The sequence below is a fragment of the Ursus maritimus genome, unplaced genomic scaffold (genome assembly GCF_017311325.1).
Source record: "Ursus maritimus isolate PB19 unplaced genomic scaffold, ASM1731132v1 scaffold_12, whole genome shotgun sequence".
NCBI lineage: Eukaryota > Metazoa > Chordata > Mammalia > Carnivora > Ursidae > Ursus > Ursus maritimus.
Window position 1 is genome coordinate 10,588,972 of NW_024423564.1, and position 24,103 is coordinate 10,613,074.

Consider the following 24,103-nt stretch of genomic DNA (forward strand, 5'->3'; position numbering starts at 1 on the left):
TTTCCATTCTCTCACCGTTTCAAATAACGCTGTAATGACTGTTCTGGTATGTGACTACATATGCACAAAGATAAAGATTTCTCTGGAGCAGGCATCCAGAGAGGGAACTGCTGGGTCAGAGTTAAGTGCATCTTCAACTTTACTAGCTATTGCCAACATGCTTCCCAAAGGGACTGCACCATTTTATACTCTTGCTGGCAGTATATGGGAGTTTCCACTTCCCATAATTATCAGACTTTAAAATTTCTGTCAATCTGATGGGTGTGAAATGGTACATTTCATTTTGCATTTCCTTTAAACTTAACAACAGCAATTAATAATATATAATATGCCACTTTGTCATCTCCCATGTTCTTACACTTAACAGAGGAAAATGAGGAAGAATGTCTTTGTGATCTCAGGACAGAGAAGGCCTTCTTAAACAAAACTTCAAAAGCACAAACCCTAAGAAAAACAGTGATAAATCTGACATACAAAAATTAAGGATTTCTGCTTAACGAAGAAACACACAGACAAGCATATGAAGTGACAGGAGAAAATATCTATATCCAATACGGCATTAATATCTAAATAAATATCTAAATCTCTAAGGAATGTCCGCAAAACTGGAATGTGGATTGAGCTCCCATTTAAAAAAAAATGTATAAAACAAATGAAAAGACAATTTGTGGAAGCCCAAAACACTAGCGAGCATATGAAAAGCTGTTCCACCTCTCTGACTACCAGAGAAGCTAGAATTAAAAGGAGATACCATTTCCACAACCATCAGATTGGCAAAATGATAAAGCGGGACAACGAGGACATGGAATCCTTAACTCTAGCCACTCCAGGAGCCAACCCCTCCGGCACGGCTGGCGGGAATGCGGCTGCACAGCTCCCTCGACTCCATCAGATTAAACACCTGCAGACCTTACAACCCGACAATTCTGCCCCTGGGTATACGTGCCACGGACATCCTCACACAGGTCTAGAAGAAGAGGATGCTGCAGCTCTGTCTGTGATGGGGGGGGTGCTGGAAGCAATCTGGAAGTCAATTACTAGAAGAGAGGTTAAGTAGAATACAGTGGAGCGCTGTGCAGTGGTTAAAAAAAGCAATAAATTACATGTAAATTCCCAACATGGAGCACTGCGCAGTGGTTAAAAAAAGCAATGAATTGCGTGTAAATACAGGGCAGCGACATGGATGGACCTAAAAAACACTGGAATAACTGAGTTACTCAGTTGAAAACTGAATGCAATATAGAACACAGTCCAGAAGCAAATACTACATGCATGCGTGCATGACTCATTTAGCGAGAATGCATACGAACAAAAGCACACATTCTAATCACATCCGAATGGTTGCCTCCAAGAGGGAGGTGAATGAGAGCAGGCTATTGGCATCAAAATAAAAAATAACTAGTGGGGGGGCACCTGGGTGGCACAGTGGTTGAGCGTCTGCCTTTGGCTCAGGGCGTGATCCCGGTGTTATGGGATCGAGCCCCACGTCAGGCTCCTCCACTATGAGCCTGCTTCTTCCTCTCCCACTCCCACTGCTGTGTTCCCTCTCTCGCTGGCTGTCTCTATCTCTGTCGAATAAATAAATAAAATCTTAAAAAAAAAAACCAAACTAGTGGTCATTTCCTCTCAGAAGTTTTCATTGGCCACCTTAGCTAAATAAGACATTTCTACTATTTTCTTTAAATCTCTTGTTCTTGTTTCCTTCATAACATCTCCTTTTATAGTGATTTTGCTTGTTTCCTGACTGCTTTTCCTACTCAGATATAGGATTTATTAAGGTAGTACTATTTCAGTATTGTTCACCAGAGTATCTCCAGTCCCTCTGACAGCGCTTGGCATGTCGTAAGTACTTAATATATGGGTTGCTGAATGAATGAAAGAAGGATCAAATGAATGAATGAATGGTGAGCTGTGCGAGCTAAGCCCAGAAAGCGCAGCGGGGGCCAAGCGAGCAGGCAAAAAGGAAATCACAGAAGACTGTGAAGAGGAGAGACGCAAGCCGAGCAGCGCTGGAGGAAGAGAGCAGGATAGCAATGGGCAGGCGGGTTGGGCAGAGGGAAGAAACAGCAGCAGTAGCCCAGACACGAGCTTGTCCAGAGCCTTCGAGGTGGCGTGAGAATGCAAAGAAAGGCATCGTGAAAGCTGTTACAGAGGAAGAAATGACTAGATTTAGTGACAGGCAGATGGAAACGCTAAGGAAGAGGAGGGAGTAAATGATGACTCCACCATTTTGAGCCCAGGGTGCGGCTAACGAGGGAAATTATGAAGAATTATTCTTTTGGCTAGAACACCAGTGCATACGTAGATATGCTGAATTCAAGGTTAGTGTTTATTGAACACCATCTCTAGGCACTGAAGATATACTGAGAAAGATGTGATGCGGCTTTTACCAAGCTCGTGAAAAAGGCAACTCTAATAGCATGATAAAGCAATGATGGAGAAGCATAGCGTGGATGGGAGAGGACAAGCTTGCCGGTGAAGAGCGTCAGGTAAGGGAGAAAAAAGGATGGAACTGAAACTGATCTTAAGTCTCTATCTCCTAGGACCAAGTGGGTAGAGAAGAGATACGAAAAGAAAACCAGTTACTCCATTTTTGTTGTTTCCCCCCGTCTATATTCTCTTTGCTCCAAGAGAGCCGAGCTATAGATTTTTAAAAGTGCACGGCATTTGGATTCCTAACCACAAATACAAAGCAAACAACAAACACTTGTTGAGCTCATATGATGAATACGAATTACTATGAAATATGCAAACCGGCTGTTTTGAAGGATTTCAGTATATTCTTCACGATCAGCTTTATAATATGATGGAACGCTTCTGCTTGTTACTTAATCCCATTTTAGGTAGTAAATTACAAACAGGCTAACCAAAAGAAAACTTTCCCAAAGACCAACGGAAAACAACTTTTTTAAAAAAAAATAATCTCTTGAGAGTTTATGCATTGGAATCCCATAAAGGAAATTATGAGATAAAAATAGAATTTAAAAAATAAATAAATAAAATAAAATAAAAATTAAAAAATGGCGTTTTACTGATTAAATTTCCTTTGAAATAATTCCAACCATTCAGATAGTTTTCTGGGTTGCTGCTGTTGTCAATATTTGGGGACATACCATCATACGTTCCACTTTCTAATAATGCTCCACTCTCTTCCAGTGCTTTGAACTGTTCAACAGAAATGAAATTATAGTCCACCCCTGGTACTTCCCCATCCCTGGGGGCCCTTGTAGTGCCTAAGGAAAAAAAACAAGAAAAAAAAATAGGTTGCTTTAAACTTACAAAATATTGAGACTAATAGAAAACACAGTCTATAGAGAACACATTGGAGAAACACACTACTGAATATATGGTACCTTTTAGAATGAGGATCAGAAAATTTTAGGTAACATTTTTAGGTGAAAATAGGACAATAATGTAGGATGAATAAATACACTTTAATATAATCTACAGATAGCTATGAAATTCAAACCACAAACGCTAAAAGAATTCTAGTGTCAAAGGAAGCTTAACTTTCTAAGACACAACGGTTCATCCTTTTACCTCAATAATCACTACTTAACATCTGAAGGAAGGCTAAATCTACGAATAAGACTTCCTATTTTGGGGGACACAGTTATTCTTTTTTTTTTTTTATTGAAGTATAGCAGACATACAATATCAGTTTCAGGTATACACAGATTTCATTTTTATCAAGCTACCTTATGTATTTTTTTCTTCCCTGGTATAAATGAAGAGAGAAACATTTTTTCAAAGTTCTTTTAACGTACTATAGTTTTAAAATTTGGACAAATATGAATTATGAAATTATTTTAGTTTAATGAATAAAAGGCTTAAGATAGGTATTCACATACTGCTTCTCAGCTGTTACTCTCTTCAAGTGATTTCAAAAATTTAATAAGTACACTGTTCAATGAAATACACTATGGCAACAGAATAGTAAATTCCTATCAAGGAATTCACACTAAAGTAAAATCTTTCAGATCAAAAGTATAAATTCAGGTTATGGCAACATTGCTACATTTGACTGAATTTTACTGAATATGAATCAACATTTTTGTGAACTGATGCTAGAAAAATTATTTCAAATAGTAGAGAATATAAAAAAGAGACCCGAGTATTTAGCCTCAAAACAGAGTTGGGATATTGTAGCAAATCCTGCACAAGAGTGCCTTCCCAAACCTGTTCTTCCACTTAGGCTCCCTAGTCATTAATGGCGCTCCAGGCCCGAAGGCAGAGAGTCCGCCATCTTGGGTTCCTCCCTCTACTCCACATCTGGTCAGTAAATCTGGTTGATTCTATCTCCTCAATACCTCTAGGATTTATACACTTTTCTTCATTCTCACGCTCACCTAATTCATATCATGATCTATGGTCTGTTTTGTTGCTCTCATAGGGTCAACCCTTACCTCTCCCTGGCTATGCCCCTTACCCAGACTGCAGCCAGTGACTTCTCTAAAACAAACATCTGAGCAAAAAACCTCTAAATCTATCAAAGGTTTCCCATGATCTTTAGCATAAAAATCTTCTTCAGGTTCTTTCTTGCCTCACCCCTTTCACATTCTAGGCTTTAGCCATAATAGTTTTTTTGTTTCTGGGGTTTTTTGTTGTTGTTGTTGTTGTTCTTTTAATGTTCCTTGCACTTGCTTACTTCCACAAGGCCTTTGTCCAAATCATTCCTTGCCCTGGAAGACTTCCTCTTCCCTTCCCCACTCTTACCTCCGCTAACTCCTACTCATCCCTTACATCCTGGCTTAAGAAATTTCTTTAGAGAACCTTCCCTGATTCCCACCTGAGATGGAACATGAAGGAATCATGTCGACGTGGTTCAAAGTAATAGTCCCAAGTCTCAGCACACCGAAAGAATCATAGTAGGTACTCAATATAGACAGTTGTCAAGTAAATTATGTGAAATTTTACACAAATTTTACACAACCTGGAAATATGCTATTATTATTATAATTAATGGAAAATTATTAATTGCTCTTACTTTTTAGTTGCATTACATTCTATTATATTCTGTAACATGACAAAAATCCACAAAGATGATAAAACATTAATAGTAACAATCTCAGAATATGATTTAGCCAATACTATAAGCAACAAAGATCGTATTCAATAAGTTTTCCCCCTTGTTCTTACCCAACTTTTTATAAAAAGATAAGCTTTTCCTTATCTGTTTTATATCACAGAGGATAAAAAAAGCTGGAAAACATAACTTTCTTTTTGTTAAAATATTTTTGTCATTGTCAAATTTTTGTTTTTTCATGCATTGGCTAAACTACATTATTAGATTCCCAAATCAACAGCTTTTAGCTCCACATTAACTAAAAATTAACATTGGAAAATAAATTTAATGATTAAATTTAAAATTTATAATTATCTGTGATATAAAAACATGGCCACAATATTATGTACCTCCTCTCATCAAGAGATGGGCAGCCTACTGCTTCACCTCTGAAATCTGGACTGGATTTATGATTAGATTTGAAAAATTTAATGTGGAGGATGTAATGTTGTACAAGTTCAGGAGTCCAGACTTCCATCTTTGCTTTCTTGGAATGGTTCCACCACCAAGTATGGAAGTCCAGGTTATGCTACAATGAGAGCCCCCGTCAACAAACAACACCAGGGTTCCAGACATGTGAGTGAGGCCATCTTAGCCTCTCCAACCCCAGTGGAGGTGCCAATGACTGCAGCCACGTGAGCGGTCCCAGTGGAGCTCATCTAACTCATGGACTCATGAGAAATAATACATGATGGTTACTTTAAGGCATTAAGTTCTGGGGCGATTTGTTATGCAGCAAAGGCTAATCGAAATATTATCCAAATAAACTCTACTATAAAATATACCGATTATATAAAACCTGAAAAGCCCGATTTAAGAGCAAACAATCTCATAGATAATACTACAAAAAGAGCACTGATCCAAGGGGCAGGAGCTACTCTGTGTTTTAGTCTGGGATTGTTAGTAATGGTACGATTTTAAGCAAGCACTTAATCCCTCTGGGCTTCATTCTCTCTCCGCAAAGTAGTGTTAAGCAAGGTGATGTTCATGATTCTTTCCATTAGTAGATATGAAATGTTACGTGTGACACACATATATATTTCCAAGACTTAAAAAGGAGCTTAAATGTTAATTCTCTACAAATATAGGTATTACAAATTTTCACATCCTCTCTCCAAAAATGTGTAATCCCTTACGCATAAAAAGTTCTCTCCTTTCATCTACCCTACCCTAGTGCCTTCAGCATTCCAGAAAATTTATTTTTATATTCTGCTGCTACTCTATATATTTAATGTAAAGCTTTCTATATCACCTCCAGTCCCTACTATATTTCTCCTTTTTACATAAAAATTCCTCTGAGTTCTATTTACTCACAGTCTCCAACTGTCTCTTGAGCCCATTCCAATCAGATCACTGCCCCAATCACTCCACTGAGACAATCTCCCATGTTCATCAGGAGTCTCCACTTTGCTTAACCCAATGCTCAAGTCTCAGTCCTCATATTACCTGACCTATCAACAACATTTGATATAACTGATCATTCCCCTCTTTTTGTTTTATTCTGAAATATACAGACAGGCACATAAGACATATATGTAAAGCTTAACAAGTAATAATAAAGCAAACCCATCCAACTGAAGAAACAGAGTATCACCGGGAGACCAAAAGCCCCTCATACATGCCTCCAATCATAAATCTCTCCTTCCCCCCACCCCTAAAAGTACCTACCATCTTGACATTTGTGGTGATGATTTCCTTTCTTCTTTAAAATGTTTTTTCTTTTAACCCACTAGGTAATCCATTCCTAAGCAACACAGCTTAGTTTTGCCTCTTTTGTAACTTCATATGAATGGAATCACGCCATATGCATCCTTTTATGTCCACATTAACACTTGCCAGGTTTTTAAACTTCTGCCAACATGTGAAGGCATCTCACTGTGTATTTAATGTGCAACTGATTTATGAGATCAGTGATGATTTATGTTCTTTTTCAAATATTTACTAGCCATAGAGATTTCTCCTGTTGTGAAGTGACTGTTCAAAGCTTTTGCCATGCCTCTGTTGGGTTTCCTATCTTCTAAAACTTGATTTGTGGTTCTTTACTATAGTACTTCATCAAATCTAAGTAATCAACAGCTTCTAAAACGCACCACTATTTTATCACTAAAAAAGAAAAAAACCTGGCAAGTGAAATCAAAAGATTCCATCTACTGTAAGATACAATCCAATTGTAGACAGGTTAAAGTGTAGACACTTTAACTATTGATAAAGCACTGCAGTCCTTTGTCAGATATATGTGTTGCAAAGGGGGAGTTTCTGCAAAAATGTGAAATATGGGGGCACAGTCGGTTGGGCATCCAACTCTTGGTTTCGGCCTAGGTCATGGTCTCCAGCCCCACGGTGGGCTCTGTGCTCAGCGTAGTCTGCTTAAGATTCTCTCTCCCTTTCCCTCTGCCCCTCCCACTTGTGCTCTCTCTCTAAAACGAATAAATAAGTCTTTTTAAAAAAATGCTTTCTAGAAACAGTACTTCCTGCAAAATTGTGTTCCCCAAATAGTAGAGATTACCGAGAAAACAAGGTCAGGGTGGATTTCTCAAAACCTATTGCAACTTTGTAACCAGAGCCTAACAAAATCACTAACAACCCTAATTAAAAATACTAAGTTTAAAAGATATTTTAAATTCCTAATAAAAATACTAGAGGAAATAAAATACTTTGTCTTTAACAATTTTTAAAAAAGAAAAGATAGCTTGACAGAAGGGGGTATAAGGAAGACTAGAGCTACTGTATAATGAAAATAAGGCAAAAGATGCAATAACTGATTTGCAGGATAAAGCACATGTCTAAATTGAGAAAAGAGGCCAAATCGAGGTGAATGGGCATCATGCACGGTGCATGCAAGATTCAGCTATATTTGTATATTCTGTTCACCTGCTGCTACTGGATGACACACACACTGGCTTGCTGGGGAAAATGGAGTAAGAACCCATATTGCCTCCATTAAATTGACATCATTATTCCACCTACTTACCAATCATATATGAACTTACTTGTGTTACAGAAACAAAAGTTGTAGCAGAACGGACAGGATCTTCTCCCACTCTGTGATTTTTTTCATCTTTTCTAATGGTCTTTTAATGATAGTTTTTCATTTTATTATCGTCAAATTTATCAATCCTTTCCTTTATAGCTAATGCTTTTGTGTCTTGTTGAAGAAATCCTTCCTCAGGAGATATTCTATATATAATATATAATAGAATATAGAATATATTCTATATTCTTCATGAAAAGCATCACAACTTTGCCTTTCACACCTAGTACTTTAATGCACTAAAATAGATCTTTTTCGGTCTGACAGGAGGTGGTAGTCCATCTTCTTTTTTCTTCCAGATGGCTATTCAACACCCTTATTGAAAAGTTAATTATTTTCTCCTCTGATCAGTATGTCACTTCTGTCATAGAAATCTCATATAGAAATGGTTACATATAACTGGTTGTGTTATTGGGCTTTCTACTACTTCCCATTTATCCACTGACCATTCCTGCACCATTATCATGGTGCTATAATTATTATATATATTATATATATATCTTGGTATATAGTTGAACAAGTCCACCTATTTTATTTTTTCTATTTACAGCCCTTCCATATAAAACCTGGAGTCAGAGAAATAGGTTAAAAATGCTGGAATTTTTATGGGATTAGAATGACTCTATTAACCTATTTGAGGAGAACTCCTGTGTCCATCATACTGAATCTTTAATCCAGGAACAAGAAATCGGTCAGCATATTCAGATCTTCTTTATGGCCCCTTAATTTTATCTTACAGAAGTCTTTACACTTCTTTAGAGATTAATTTCTAGGTATTTCAAATGCTTACATGCTATTATAAATATCTTTCTGTAAACTGTCATGTGTCAATTATTAATGATATAAAAGAAAACAATTGTGGGAACCCATCTGGTCACTTCATTTGGATGTAACTGACCGACAATTAAATTCACTCATTCTGACGGTACAATTCTGTGAGTCTTGGGACTCATCACTCCTAAAGGTCTTCTTCTGACCCTGTGGCAGCTGCTGATCTGCTGTCACTGTAGTTTCGTGTTTAACAGAATCTCATATACATAGAATCATACACTGATTCCAGTAGTGGTTTCTACTTGGCCTCTTCACTTGACATGATGCTTCTGAGATCTAGCCATGATGTGGTTCAATAGCCTTTTATTGCTAAGTGGTATTCTATCGTACAGATATACCAAAATTTGATTATGTGTTCACCATCGATGGGCATTTGGGCTGGTTCCAGATTTGGGACATTATAAATAAAGCAGCTATAAACTTAAAAGTCCTTGGGTGGACATACATTTAAATTTATGTTGAGTTAAAACCTAGGAGTGGAAATGCTGGGTCATATAGTAAGTGTATGTTTAAAAGAAAATGTCCCAAAGTAAATATACTTTGCATTCTCACCAACTCCTAGATGAGAGCTACAGTTGATTTAGATCAGCATTTCCATGTAGCGATTCTTCCTTGAAGTCTCTTGGCCAATTTATTTTTTCTAAATCCCCAGAAAAATCAGTTGATAGGGAAGATGAGGAGAAAAAAATATTATAATTCTCCTGGGAGAATTAAAGCTTAATCATCTGACATAGAACTGTTACTGATTTGAAGGACTCTAAAGACATCAACTGAAAGCAAGAGCAGAAAACACTGACAAGTGAAACCGAATGGTCAAGTTGACATTTCCAGGCACCAGCACAGAAGCACGTGGGACAGCAGCAGTCACAATCCACTCGTCAGTCTTACTTGCAGCTGTTCCCAAGCTACAAGTGTGAGGTCAAGGCCCTCTGTGCTAACAGTGAGTCCTTCTTGCAAATACAATATTAGCGTGGTTAGATGCATTTATACTTTATATAAATCCTATGAGTGGTAGGCTCCCAAAATCACAGGTGTTGAAGGCTAAATAAGTCCTTAAATTGGCAGTTCTGATGTGTGATTCTATGTAATGACGTTAACCTTGAAGGGGGATCTGAATGCTATTTGAATACTACCCAGCAATGTCCTTTGGCATTTTCCACTGTTTGAGTATATGCTATGAGTTTCAGTGCTTTGTAAATCCTTTAATAGAAGAAATGCAGAGAGAAGTGAACGTTATTGTGGAACGCTCCAACCTGAAATCAGAAACTGGTGTATAATCTGAAGTAAAAGCAATACAGATTTCAAAGGCAAAACCAAAATCAGGGCAAGGAGACAACATATTTTCACCATTAAAAAAAGAAAACGAGCTTATTCAAATGACCAATGACTAATGCCCGATCTGAAGACGTTTTTGGACACAAACTTAACAATTTGAGGCCTATCAAGGCAACACGAATTTTTTTTTTTTAATGTCTGGAATACTTGTTACCAAAGTCAAAACTATCAAATAATACAAGTGATACTTTTTTGTACTTTACAATTTCATTTTAGGAGTGAAAATTTCAAATAATAATGTGTGGATTTATCTTTCAAACTTTCAACTGATTTTTATTTGGCCTTTATTTTGTATTAATGTTTCCTTCTTTTACTGTTTTCTATTAGCAAATGTCTGTATCAGGTAGCGATAAGTGTTGAAAAGTGTTATTATAGCCTTGTTTTATTGGTTTATAATAATAATAACCAGGTGATTTTTAAAGTGCTTGGTACCCTCAGGAGAATCCATTCCACGCCATGGTGTTTGTAACCATCATTCCTCTGCCAAAAAGGTCAAGGGCAGCAGTCATTTGGGTTCCCAAGGTCCTTGATGCAGCTAGCACTTCACCTCGATCAACCACAGTTGATACTGTGATTACATTGTGATGCCACTTCTTGTCATGAATCACGAGCATCCTACTTCCCACTGGAAGGAACGTGGCATTGTGCTCAAGCCTGAGAACACAACCACATTTAAAATTCCTCCCTGGAGGGGGGCGCCTGGGTGACTCAGTTGGTAAGCGTCTGCCTGCCGCTCAAGGCATGATCCCGGCGTTCTGGGATCGAGCCCCACATCAGGCTCCTCCGCTGGGAGCCTGCTTCTTCCTCTCCCACTCCCCCTGCTTGTGTTCCCTCTCTCACTGGCTGTCTCTCTGTCAAATAAATAAATAAATCTTTAAATAAAAATAAAAATAAATTCCTTCTTGGAGGGTCTGTCTCCTGGGGCTCCTACCAGTACCAATTCTGTATCAATCAGGATCCAAACAGGAGAGAGAAACATGGTAACTTGAACAAGGAGAGCTTAATATAAAACGTGACTATTTACAAGGAATTAGCTAAGAGGAAGTAAAAGAGAACTTTAAAGAGTATCACCCTAGAGCTGAGGGAGAATACTCCAATAAGGAACAAACTTGGAAGGGAGGGATGCTCCCAAACTCTGGGATTCAGACTTCTTTGGAGGAGGTGTGGTCCTAGCCTGGGGATGGATCTGGTTCATAGTTGGTGGGTCAAGGCTGGCAGACAGGGAACAGTCTGTTGGCGTACTGATGAAATTCACCAGCAAGCTGCCTGTGGTGGGGGTTGTTTCGAACTTCCTAGAAAACCATCTGGGACACTGGCTGGACCTGCCAGAAACCCAGTAGGAAACTACTTGCGGGGAATATTGCTGAAATCTGGGGAGCCATGTGGGGTGCCCATCAAACTCATTAGGAAACTGCAAGGAAGTCAGCAGGTGCGCTGGTGGAACTCAGGAAGCCGCCTATGAGGTGGGAAGTTCACTGCTGGAGCACTGCTGAAACTTACTGAGTGTCTTTTTGCAGGCAGGAGCAAAAAGAAAAAGACACACTGGAACTAGGAAAAGATGACTCTTCTTTCTCCAGCATATACTACCTGCCGGCCCCAAGATAATTTGACGTTGTACCTACCAGTTGGCAAAGGAGGAATGTTGCAATATCATACCCGGGCAAAAAAAGAGTAATTTGAAGCCAAGAGGCACTAAATAAAAACTGGCAGACTAGTTTTCTGAGTGATTCTACCATGAATGGGAGTTGAATTTTGTCAACTGTTTTTTCTGCATCTATTTGAGGAGATAACCTATTTTGTTTTGTTTTTCTTTTACAATCTGTTACTATATTAATTTCAAATGTTATCCCAACCTTGCATTCCTGGGACAAATACCCCTTATTTGTAATGTATTATCCTGTTTACATATTGCTATATATTGATTTGCTAAAATATTTTAAGGAGTTTTAAGTCTATGTTCATGAAAAATTGTGGTCTAATAATTTTTTTTAAGTCTTTGTCTGGTTTTAGAATCAGGATAATAATCAGATCACAGAATGAGTTGGGAAGTTCCCTCCTCTATTTTCTTAAAGAGTCTGTGTAGAATTGGTATTATTTCGTCTTTAAGTGTTTGGAACAATTCACCTGTACCATCTGGGCCCGATGCTTTCTTAATGGGAAAGTTACAAACTACAAATTCAATTCCTTTAACAGATTGAGAACTGTTATAAACTCATCTATTTCTTATTTTTTAAAGATTTTATTTATTTCAGAGAGAGTGAGAGCGAGAGCACAAGCAGCAGGAGGGGCAAAGGGAAGAGGGATACGTAGACTCCCCACCAAGCAGGAAGTCCGACTTGGGGCTCAATCCTTGGATCCTGGGATCATGACCTGAGCTGAAGGCAGACGATTAACCGACTGAGCCACCCAGGCAGCCCTCATCTATTTCTTCTTGAGTGAACACTGGTAGTTTTTTTTTCCTCCAAGGACTTTTTCCATTTCATTTGAGTTCAGTTTACTGTCACCAAGTTGTTTAGAATATTCCTGACTGTCCACTTAACATCTGTAGGATTTTTAATGATGCCATCTCTCTCATTCCTAGTATCATTAAACAGTGTTTTCTCTCTCTTTACCTAAGCAGTATGGCCAGAAGTTTACCAGTTTTACTGATCAGAAAAAATCAGCATGGGTTTCATCAATCTCTCTTTTCTGTTTTCTAGCTTATTGATTTCTGCTTTTATCTTTATTTCCTTTCTTCTGCTTTATTTGGGTTTACTTTGCTCTTCTTTTGCTAGGAGTTTAGATCTTTATTATTTTCTAAGTATTTAACACTATAAATTTCCCTCTAAACACTGTTATTGCAACATCCCAAAAATTGGTATGTTGGGTTTGATATGTTTTGAGATGCTGATATGTGTAATATTTTGTATTTTCCTTGTTAACTCACAGGCTATTTAGAAGTGTGCTATTTAATTTCCAAATATTCAGAGATTTTCCAGATGATTTTCTGTTAAGTGATTTCTTGCAATTCCATTATGATCACAGAATATATTTTGTATGATTTAAATTCTTTTAAACTTATTGAATCTTGTTTTATGGCCTGGAATATGGTCTTCATTTGTAAACGTTCCCTGTACCCTAGAAAAGAATGAATATTCTTCTGTGGATGGGAGGCATGTTCCAACACGTAGCAATTAGGTCAAGTTGGTTCAAAGTGTTATCCATGCTATAACCTTACTGATTTTTTTTTTTTTTACTTTCCCTGAAGGACGTGTTGAAATCTTAAACTCTAATTATGAGGGTGTCTATTTCCTTTCAGTTATATCACTCTGGTATCATACCCATTCCATCTGAAGAATTTCCTTTAGTATTTCTTATAGTGCAAGTCTGCTAGTGAAAAATTCCCTTTTTTTTTTTCCTTTGGTCTGAAAAATTCTTTATTTCTCTTAAGGATATTTTTGTTGTATGTAGAAATCTAGGTTGGCAGCTTTTCCTTTCAGCATTTTGAAGATGACATTTGATTGACTTTTGGCTTGTACTGGTTTCTGTTGACAAGTCTACAATCATTCTTTGTTCCCTTGTATTTAATGTATCTTTTTTCTGTCTGTCTTCCACATTTCCTCTATCACTGGTTTTCAGCAATGAGATTATGATATATTTAGATGTGTTTTTTTAATGTTTTTTTATTATATTATGTTAGTCACCATACAGTGCATCCCTGGTTTTTGATGTAAAGTTCAATGATTCATTAGTTGCATATAACACCCAGTACACCATGCAATACGTGCCCTCCTTACTACCCATCACCAGCCTATCCCATTCCCCCACCCCCTCCCCTCTGAAGACCTCAGTTTGTTTCTCATAGTCCATAGTCTCTCATGCTTCATTCCCTCTTCTGATTACCCCCCTTTCTTTATCCCTTTCTTCCCCTACTGATCTTCCTAGTTCTTATGTTCCATAGATGAGAGAAACCATATGATAATTGTCTTTCTCTGCTTGACTTATTTCACTTAGCAAATTCCTAGCTTTCCAAAAACATGAAACTTCTTTTTTTAAAAAAGATTTTATTTATTTATTTGCCAGAGAGAAAGAGATAGTGCAAGCATGGGGAGCAGCAGGAAAATTTTTAACTTTTTAAGGGACCTCCACACTGTTTTCCAGAGTGGCTGTACCAACTTGCATTCCCACCAACAATGTAGGAGGGATCCCCTTTCTCCACATCCTCTCCAACAATTGTTGTTTCTTGCCTTGTCTATTTTTGCCATTCTAACTGGCATAAGGTGGTATCTTAGTGTGGTTTTGATTTGAATTTCCCTGATGGCTAATGATTTTGAACATTTTTTCATGTGTCTGTTAGCCATTTGTATGTCTTCATTGGAAAAGTGTCTGTTCATATCTTCTGCCCATTTTTTGATTTGTTTATTTGTTTCTCGTGTATTGAGTTTGAGAAGTTCTTTGTAGATCTTGGATACCAGTCTTTTATCTGTAGTGTCATTTGCAAATATATTCTCCCATTCCGTGGGCTGCCTCTTAGTTTTTTTGACTGTTTCCTTGGCTGTGCAGAAGCTTTTTATCTTGATGAAGTCCCACAAGTTCATTTTATCTTTTGTTTCTCTTGCCTTTGGAGATGTGTCATGAAAAAGGTTGCTTTGGCCGATGTCGTAGAGGTTGCAGCCTATGTTCTGCTCTATGATTTTGATGGATTCCTGTCTCACATCGAGGTCTTTCATCCATTTGAAGTTTATCTTTGTGTAGATGTGGGTTTTTTTTGTTTCTTCTGCTTGGGGTTTGTTGAGATCCATAGCTCTGTGGATTTATAGTTTTCATCAAATTTGGAAAAATTTCAACCTATTTATTAATTTGTTTTTTTCTGTATCCCCCCTGGCTTTGGCTGACAGTGTGCATAGCACAATATGAACGGATCACAGTCCTGTTTTGCCTATGACCCAATTTTTGAAAACAGCTATTATATATATCTTGCCCAATTTCTGGTTGTTTATAGTAAGAAGGTAAATCCAGTACCAGTTAGTCTTCCATGGCAAAAGTGGAAATGTCTCTCTCTGTATACTTAAAAAAAAAAAAAAAAAAAAAAAAAAAAAGCTAATCTCTTCAGTCTTTTTCCTGTTTCAGTTTGATTCATTTTTATTGCTATGTCTTCAAGTTCACTGATCTTTTCTTCTGCTGTTTCCATCCAAGAATTTTTGAAGTTCCATTTAATTCTTTAAAAAAATTCCATTTTCTCTTTATTTTATTCCTATTTTTCTTTAAATCCTTGAGCATATTTATAGCGACTCTAAAATGCGTGCTCAGTCATACCTGCTTATTTGGCATATGTGCCATTCCTGTTTTGCGTTTTGTATCAGCTGACTTTTCGTTTGATTATGGGCCACGTTTTCTTCCTTTTTATATATCTAAGAATTTTTATTAGACACTGGGCATTGTAAATACGATGTTATTCAGTGTTGAGATTTTGTTGTCTTCCTTTAACGGGTGTTGCTTTTCCCCGTCTCCTCCCTCCCATCCGCCCCCCCTTCCTTTCTTTTTGCTAACAGCTGAGTTAGATGCATATTTGTTTAATCCTCGGGGGGCTTGCTTCATTAAGCTTTGTTAAAATGGGCCCCAAGGAACTTACACCTATTTTAGCCCTCCTACTAAGCCATGACCCTTGAGGTCTCTCCACTCAGGTGGGCTAGAACTCAGATTCTCCCAGCCCTGTAAAAACTCTGGAAATTGCTAACCTCAGAGCTCCCAGAGAATCTCTGCCTGGCCATGTGGAATCTCATCTTACACATCTTCAGCTCAGTATTCAGCAACAGAGTCAAGCGGGCACCTATGCAGATGGTTTGAGCTCCTTGTCTTCACAGCTCTCTCCTCTCTGACACCCTGGCCTGCAAATCTCAGGCACCTCAGACTTCTTGAACTCAGCTTTCTGTCTCCTCAACTCAGAAGCCTCTGTACTCCGCCTGGGCTTTCCCTCCCTGTACTATGGCCCAGAAAGTGGCTCCAGGCAGAAGGCTGATGAAACCATAGGATTTCTTTGTGGGCAGTCTCCTCCGCACTTCTATTAGGGATCATAGGCTTATCCTTTCGACAATGCAGTATCTGACAATGGTAGAAGTCTTTCTTTCTCTTATTAATTTTGTTGCTCAAATTGTTTCAGATCTTGTCAGTGGGCACCCCTTCTAGATGGCTTTAAAAAAAAATGTGCTTCTAATATGTCCCCATCATTTTTTAGGCATTTACATACTTTCTGGGATAATTAGATGCTCCAAGCTCACCTTGTACTTTCCTTGCTCCAGACCGGGAATCAGAATTTTCTCCAAGAAGATCTGGTATCTTTTAGTAAAGAATGGTAATTACAGACCATTTGGTATGTTAACTGTTACTGATATACCACCGCATTCTTGGAGGAGTTGTGGACACTTCAGTGTGTCGGTTAATAGGTCCTGTTAGGATCTGAAAAGGCTGCAGCTGATTGGACCCTATGAATGAAAACCAAATAAACTATAGCTCCTTTCTAGGACAAAACCTCACACTGAGGAGAAACTACAAAACTAGGACAGTACAAGTAAATTTAAAAGAAGATCCAAGTAAAAGTGCAGAGTACAGCAGAAAGTACAAGTACATATTTTTATTGACTTGTTTTAACAAGGGAAGAGGGAGCTCTAGAGCTATGAAACTAAAAATGCTACCCTGAGACACCTCACGCAGGCAAAGTACCAAGTTACTTATAAGGGAATGAAAATCCGATTGTTTTCAGACTTGTAAAGAGCAACGCTCTCTTTATGCCAGAAGACAATCAGATAATCAACTAATAGAATTAAGATAATCAAGGAAAGAAAATATAAGGCAAAGATTTCATATATATCCAAACAAACTTGAAAGTATAAAGGCCATAGACCAACTATGATGATCCTCTGACTCTTTCCTGGGAAATCTAGTAGAGAAGATGCTTTAGAAAACCACAGTCATGGAAGAAACAGCAACATAAGCATTGGTAGTTACATTTGATGTGTATTTACCCACAGAATAAAGAATAACGATGATATTAAAGGGGAGAGTGCACTATGTAATGGCTGTTTGTTTTGTTATTATAGACACAGGTCAAGTACCAAAATAACAGTGGAATTGAGGAAAGCATATGTGAAGTGGAGCAAGCTTGCTGATTATCTTTGGGGTAAAAAAATGTATATTATTTCAAGTCAGATGATGGGAGAGAGAAGGAAGGAGTAAGAAGCAATAACTGGATCACTTAATATTGTTCACAGTTGGGGAAAAAAACAAAAAAAGGAAGGGAGGAGGAACAGAGTATTATATAAAAGTGTAAAGGTAGCCATTAGAACAAAGGTACAAACCTTTCTAAAAAGAGAGAGATCAAATAAAATGGACTAGGGGGTGAAAGGCTATTTATATAAATGATGTGCGTATGGGTAAAATAGGAAACCATGACAAAACGCAGACTAAAGACATGGATCACATCAATAAATATAAAGCAAGTTTCACACTGGCTACAACGTCCAACACTATTTGTAAAACAAAGAGCTTCAGAAAGAGGAAAGAATAAAAAGACGGGCAAAGATATACCAGGCAAATGCAAAGAAAAAAAGGCAGGAGTTGCAATTCTGAAATCCCACCTGGTAGATTTACAGGAGGAAATCATACATAAAGAGTTGGATTTAAAAATAAAACCCAAAACATTTTATACCATGTTAAAGAGTCTGGACTTGTACTCAATGAGAGACTTTGAAGGATAAATTGTAGATGGACAAGAGTTGGACGTGCACTTACAGACCGGACGGAGGTGCAGATGCAGCTAGAATGGGGAAGAGGACAGACACTGAGGGCCTACTCGAGGACAGGTGGTTGGCACTCATGTTCTCATTTTAATTCTTAGAACTACATGGGGTGTCTCTTGTTATTCACATTTTATATATGGGGATTCTGAGGTTCAGGGAGATCAAGTAACTTGTCCAAGGATCAAGATTTTTCACCTAGCTCTTTGCCCCTACATATTATTATCTGTTAAAAAAAAAAAAAAGAAAAAAAAAAAGAAAAAAAAAGTTCAAGCAAGAAAGGGGGAGGGTCTAAGGCAGTGCAGAAGGATCGGTATTTGAGGAGTATAATTAGGCACACTTGGTGATATACTGGACACTGTGTAAGAGTAAATAACAAGAAAAAGAAATAAAGAATTCCAGAGCCATTATAAGAGCTACTATCGACAAGAACTTACAAATATATTGAAAAGGAAAACAAACCAGAACATTTTTTTATTGTTTACTGCTTTTTATTTTTCCCCAGACTTGTGCTAACTAAAGCCAAAATGTAAGCATACATGGTTTCTTGTTATGTGTTCACACACACACACACATACACACACACACACACACACACACACACACACGGCGTCCTTACAACAACCACCACCACCAGGTCCTATGAAAACTACCGAGACTGGAATAGATATACAAACATCTAGATAAAAATTCAACATGGATTACTACAAAGAAGGTACTGCGTTTCCTCCTTTTTCCTTTGGGGGAGGGGCAGATTTTAAAATTAGTAATGTCCTAATAATTAATAGAAAAATGTTTATTCTCAGTGTACAAGGCACTGAGAGCGAAAAAAGCTTTCTTACTGAATAAACATTTGGAACTGATTTACGGAAGAAAATTTAGTTAGCAAAATGTACACAGAAAGTCTTAAACTCTTCAAGTCAAACGACTGTTTTTAATGTTACGATATAGAATCTAGTTTTTCTACTTGAAAAACAAAAACCCTGCATGTCCTTGGAAAACTTTTCTCCTTATCCAATTTTTGTTTCATCCTAGTGCCCCAACTCAGTCTTCCCAATTTGATATGAGATACTCTACTGAATTACTTCTACGTGTTTGATGAGTTAAATAAGGATACACTGGCCTCCTTTCTTTTATTCAATCTCATACTTACATGGAATGGTTCTCAAGTAGAGATTATCTCTGATCACTTGCTGCAACTTGTGGTCAATTGATCCTTTCTGAAACTGAAGACTCAGGTAATGTCGCAAATCTTTATTAATGACTTTACCTATGAAAAAAACCACAGAAGACAGAACACGTAACTGTTAGATCTCCAATTAAATATTGATGTTAGCGAGTGAATACCCTTAAACATTTAGCTATAGACAGGAAAAAGAAACCAGCGTATTTTACTAAAAACAACACTGTTTTCCTAAAAACAAATTATTATAAGCTATTATTATTATATTATAATTATATTAATAATATAATTATTATTATATTATTAAGTATTATAATTAATAATATATACCCATAGCACATAATGTGGGCGTAATTTTACACTAGTAGGGGAGGGACAAGGTATCGGTCAGAGAATATGACAAATACCCAAGATAATTTCCATCTATGGCTTTAAATACCATCTAATACCATGTAATACTGATAACTTCTGGGTTCTTACCATGTCTGCATCCCTGATCTACGTCCACCAAGCTCCAAAGCCATCAAACTCATTCATATACACTGCAGATATATTTGAAAGTCAAATAAGCACCTCAAATTCCAGATAGCCGAAACAGGACTCTTAATTCCACCCTCCCCCAATTTGTCCTCTGCTCTAGTTTTCCTTGTCTTAGCAAATAATGGCACCATCAACCCAGCAGAACAGGACCAAAAGCTAGAAACCATCAGGAGTTTCTGACTTCTCCTTCTCACTTCTATCCCTTGGATCCAATCCATTAGCAACTTTTGTCAGTTCTACCTCCAAAACATGCCCCATGCCCACTTCTCTCCATTTCCAGAGCCTCCACCCTAATCTAAGCCACCATCATTTCCCATCTCGCATTCTGCGTCAGCCTTCTCATCTGTCTCCCTGCATTCATTCTTGCCTCCTTCTGCACCACTTGCACAGAAGCCAGAGCAAGATTTTAAACATAACCCAGACAATCACCACTCTGTTTAGTAGCCCTCCCCCCCAGTCTCCGCCACCATGACTTCTTTTTGCACTTGCAATAAAATCCAAACTTCCACATGGTCTAGCTTTGGCCATCTCTGACCAAACCCATTCACTAACCCCCCACTACCCACGTTTCAACCTACACCGGCCAGCTCTCTGATCTTCTGAAAGGCCAAGTGGGGCTGTATTTCGGAGCCTTCTGTCTATCACTGACTGAACAGGCATCTTCTGTCTGTCAGAAGACTCCTAGATACAATGTGATTCAATAAGAGAATGAAAGTTTTTTTTCTTATTTGTGGGGAAAATGGGAGATAAAAAGAGGACTATTAGAGGTCTCAAAGAAAGGTTAAGCAGAAAAATAGAGGATTGCAGAAATCTGATAGCAGTGAATTTATAGTAAAGGCTGAACTTAAAATGAAAACCAAAGCAACCCAAACACTGTTCACTAGATAAGACTTCGCATGATTACAAAAGGGCAATGCTAAAACATAATGGATTACTGTGTCGAGTAAGGAATGACTAGGCAATTAAAATATACTCTTTGCTTTATTTGGAACAGCTTAATTATGACAAGGATAGATAAGCCAAAAGGTTACTACAGATCAGTTCATTCTTTTAACTATTATTCCATAATGTAGCATTTCTAACCCCCCTTTTTGGTCTTTTCTCACAGGTATAAACAAGCATAACCAGATGAGAGGGTATTCATACAAGCAGGAAACCAGGGTGCTGCTAAAGTTTAGAGATAACATTCGGATCCTAACTAATAAACACAAACCAAGAAGTCCCTGTTTTGCCTTGCCAAAAATAGATGCTGAGGAAGGGGGACCCCTCTGTGATCAAAGAAGAAAGCCTGAAATATATTTACGGAGATAACACAGAAGAATCCCTGGTCACAGAAATGGTTTCTGCCAGGCATCCAGGAGCTCTACCAACCCGAGTTCCATTTAGATGGAACCATATTATGCCATTTCGTATTTTTATCACTGTACTTGTTCATTGCTGGGTGGAAGGAAAACATAATTCATAATCAATACTGTATAGTCTCAAGAACCCAGAAATAGGCCCTCAACTGTATGGTCGACTAATCTCCAACAAAGCAGGAAAGAATATCCAATGGGAAAAAAGAGAGTCTCTTCAAGAAATGGTGCTGGGAAAAATGGACAGCCACATGCAGAAGAATGAAACTGGACCATTTTCTTACACCATACACAAAAATAAACTCAATATGGATGAAAGGCCTAAATGTGAGACAGGAAATCCATCAAAATCCTGCAGGAGAACACAGGCAGCAACCTCTTTGACCTCAGCCACAGCAACTTCTTGCTAGACACGTCTCCAAAGGCAAGGGAAACAAAAGCAAAAATGAACTACTGGGACTTCATCAGGATATAAAAAGCTTTCGCACAGCAAAGGAAACAGTCAACAAAACTAAAAGGCAACCTATGGAATGGGAGAAGATATGCACAAATGACTCATCAGATAACGGGTTAGTATCCAAAACCTATAAAGAACTTATCAAACTCAACACCAAAGAAAAAATAATCCAGTTCAAAAAATGGGCAGAAGACACAAACAGACATTTCTCCAAAAAAGACATACAAATGGCCAACAGACACATGAAAAAAATGCTCAACATCACTCATCATCAGGGAAATACAAATCAAAACTAAAGTGAGATACCACCTCACACCAGTCAGAATAGCTGAAATTAACAAGTCAGGAAATGACAGATTGTTGCAAGCAATACCTGACTACTAGGTATTTTTACCCAAAGGATACAAACATAGTGACTCAAAGGGGCACCTGCACCCCAATGGTTATAGCAGCAATGTCCAAAACAGCCAAGCTATGGAAAGAGCCCAGATGTCCATCGAAAGAGGAAAGGATAAAGAAGACGTGATATATACAGATATAGATACACACACACACACACACACACACACACACACACACACACTGGAATATTACTCAGCCACCAAAAAGAATGAAATCATGCCATTTGCAACGACGTGGATGGAACTAGAGGGTATTATGCTAAGCGAAATAGGTCAGTCAGTCAGAAAGAGAAATGCCATGTGATTTCACTCATATGTGGAGTTTAAGAAACAAAACAGATGAACATAGGGGAAGGGAAAGAAAAATAAAATAAAATAAAATGAAAACAGAGAGGGAGGCAAACCATAAGAGACTCTTTTTTTTTTTTTTTTTAAAGATTTTATTTATTTATTCGACAGAGACAGAGACAGCCAGCGAGAGAGGGAACACAAGCAGGGGGAGTGGGAGAGGAAGAAGCAGGCTCTTAGCGGAGGAGCCTGATGTGGGGCTCGATCCCACAACGCTGGGATCACGCCCTGAGCCGAAGGCAGACGCTTAACCGCTGTGCCACCCAGGCGCCCCACCATAAGAGACTCTTAACTATAGGAAACAAACTGAGAGTTGTTGGAGGGGAGGTGGGTGGGGGGATGGGGTAATTGGGTGACGGGCATTAAGGAGGGCATTGGATGGAATGAGCACTGGTGTTATGTGCAACTGATGAATCACCAAATTCTACCCCTGAAACTAACAATACAGTATATGTTAACTAAATTGAATTTAAATTTAAAAAAACTGTATAGTCTCCTTTCTTATTGAACAAAAACATATCCAATAATGAATTTGTTAAATATTTTTAAAATTAGGTAGATGTGTTCCAAATGCTTTGTAATAAACACTGTACAAAAGCTTTGATAGATTATTATATAGGTGCTTAAAAGTTTTAGTGATATTTGTGGATGTTCAGAGTTTTTGAATAGATAGAGAACACATCATTGTTTTTTCCCACTTAAAATAATATAGTACTGGCTCCAACATGTAATAATCCACTATCCAACATATTTTCATGAATATACTTAGCTTGGATAAAGGATAATGCCTCTGTAATTCAAGAAGACAATCTGAGTCAACACTTTTTTTTTAACTCAAGATTTTCTTTGTTTTTTAATTTGAAATTTTACTATAAGATATGGTATGCTGAGAACTCAGATTGGATTTTAATCCAACTAAAATAACAGCCATTAAATCAGATATAATGAAAGACAAAGCCATAATAAAAGTCATAGATCACAAGTTACAGCATAAAGGGGTTTCTTAAGGTGGAAATGAAGTTAAAACACCTCCTTTCCTATTTCAAGGGACTACAAGATCTTAAGACTGAGAGGCCAGTTAAAGCAGAAAGAACTAGATTTGAAGAATGGTACCTAGGAATATCAGGGCTGGAACTGTACTCACTCTCAGTTACCACCCACAACCCCTGCTGGGGTTCTGGATGCAATGCCGAGATGAATAGTTGCCAAGAAAAGGGTGAGGGGCAATTTCATAAATGTGACATTTTATTGAAAATGTGCAAGTCATTCAAAAACGTCGTCACACATCTTCAATGCTGGAGACAAAATATTACAAGTATCAGTGAAATGTCAATTATAAAAGATTAACAACTTCTATGTGGGGTTGGCATTCTTTCAGATTAATAATTAATAGTAAAATATAATGGATATAGGAGTCATCATGGACCTCCTTGCCTCAAGACACCAAAAGACCTTCTATAAGGGGACAGAATATTATGGTTCCCTCTTTGATAGGTATCCAGGGAATTTGTTTTAAAAAAAAAAAAAAGTACAAATATCCTGATGAGGCAGATGACTGTGGAATTACCAGGCCAACAGAAACATTAACTCACAAAAACACTGCTGAGTATATCTACATTATCACGTTGTATATAAACGTCAGCCTTTTATTTAGGCAGAGTTTCACAGAAACTTGACATTTCAAGGGTATGAAAAACATTTACTTGGGGTTAATGCAGTTGCAGCTAAACAAGGAAGAGAAAAAGATTCTTCATAAGTTAGCATTCCTACCCAGCCAGGCTTTGC

The 24,103-nt window shown here is 37.8% G+C and overlaps 1 protein-coding gene across 1 annotated transcript in view; it reads right to left on the reverse strand.

Annotated features, from left to right (window-relative positions):
- MAGI3 (membrane associated guanylate kinase, WW and PDZ domain containing 3) overlaps nt 1–24,103 on the reverse strand; it is a 231,753-nt gene that overhangs the window by 69,908 nt on the left and 137,742 nt on the right. Inside the window, exons 2-3 of the mRNA XM_008697782.2 lie at nt 19,188–19,304; nt 3,114–3,233 (exon numbers count right to left, since the gene is read on the reverse strand). Of these exons, the coding sequence (XP_008696004.2) occupies nt 3,114–3,233; nt 19,188–19,304 (237 nt within the window). The remainder of the gene's footprint in view (nt 1–3,113; nt 3,234–19,187; nt 19,305–24,103) is intronic.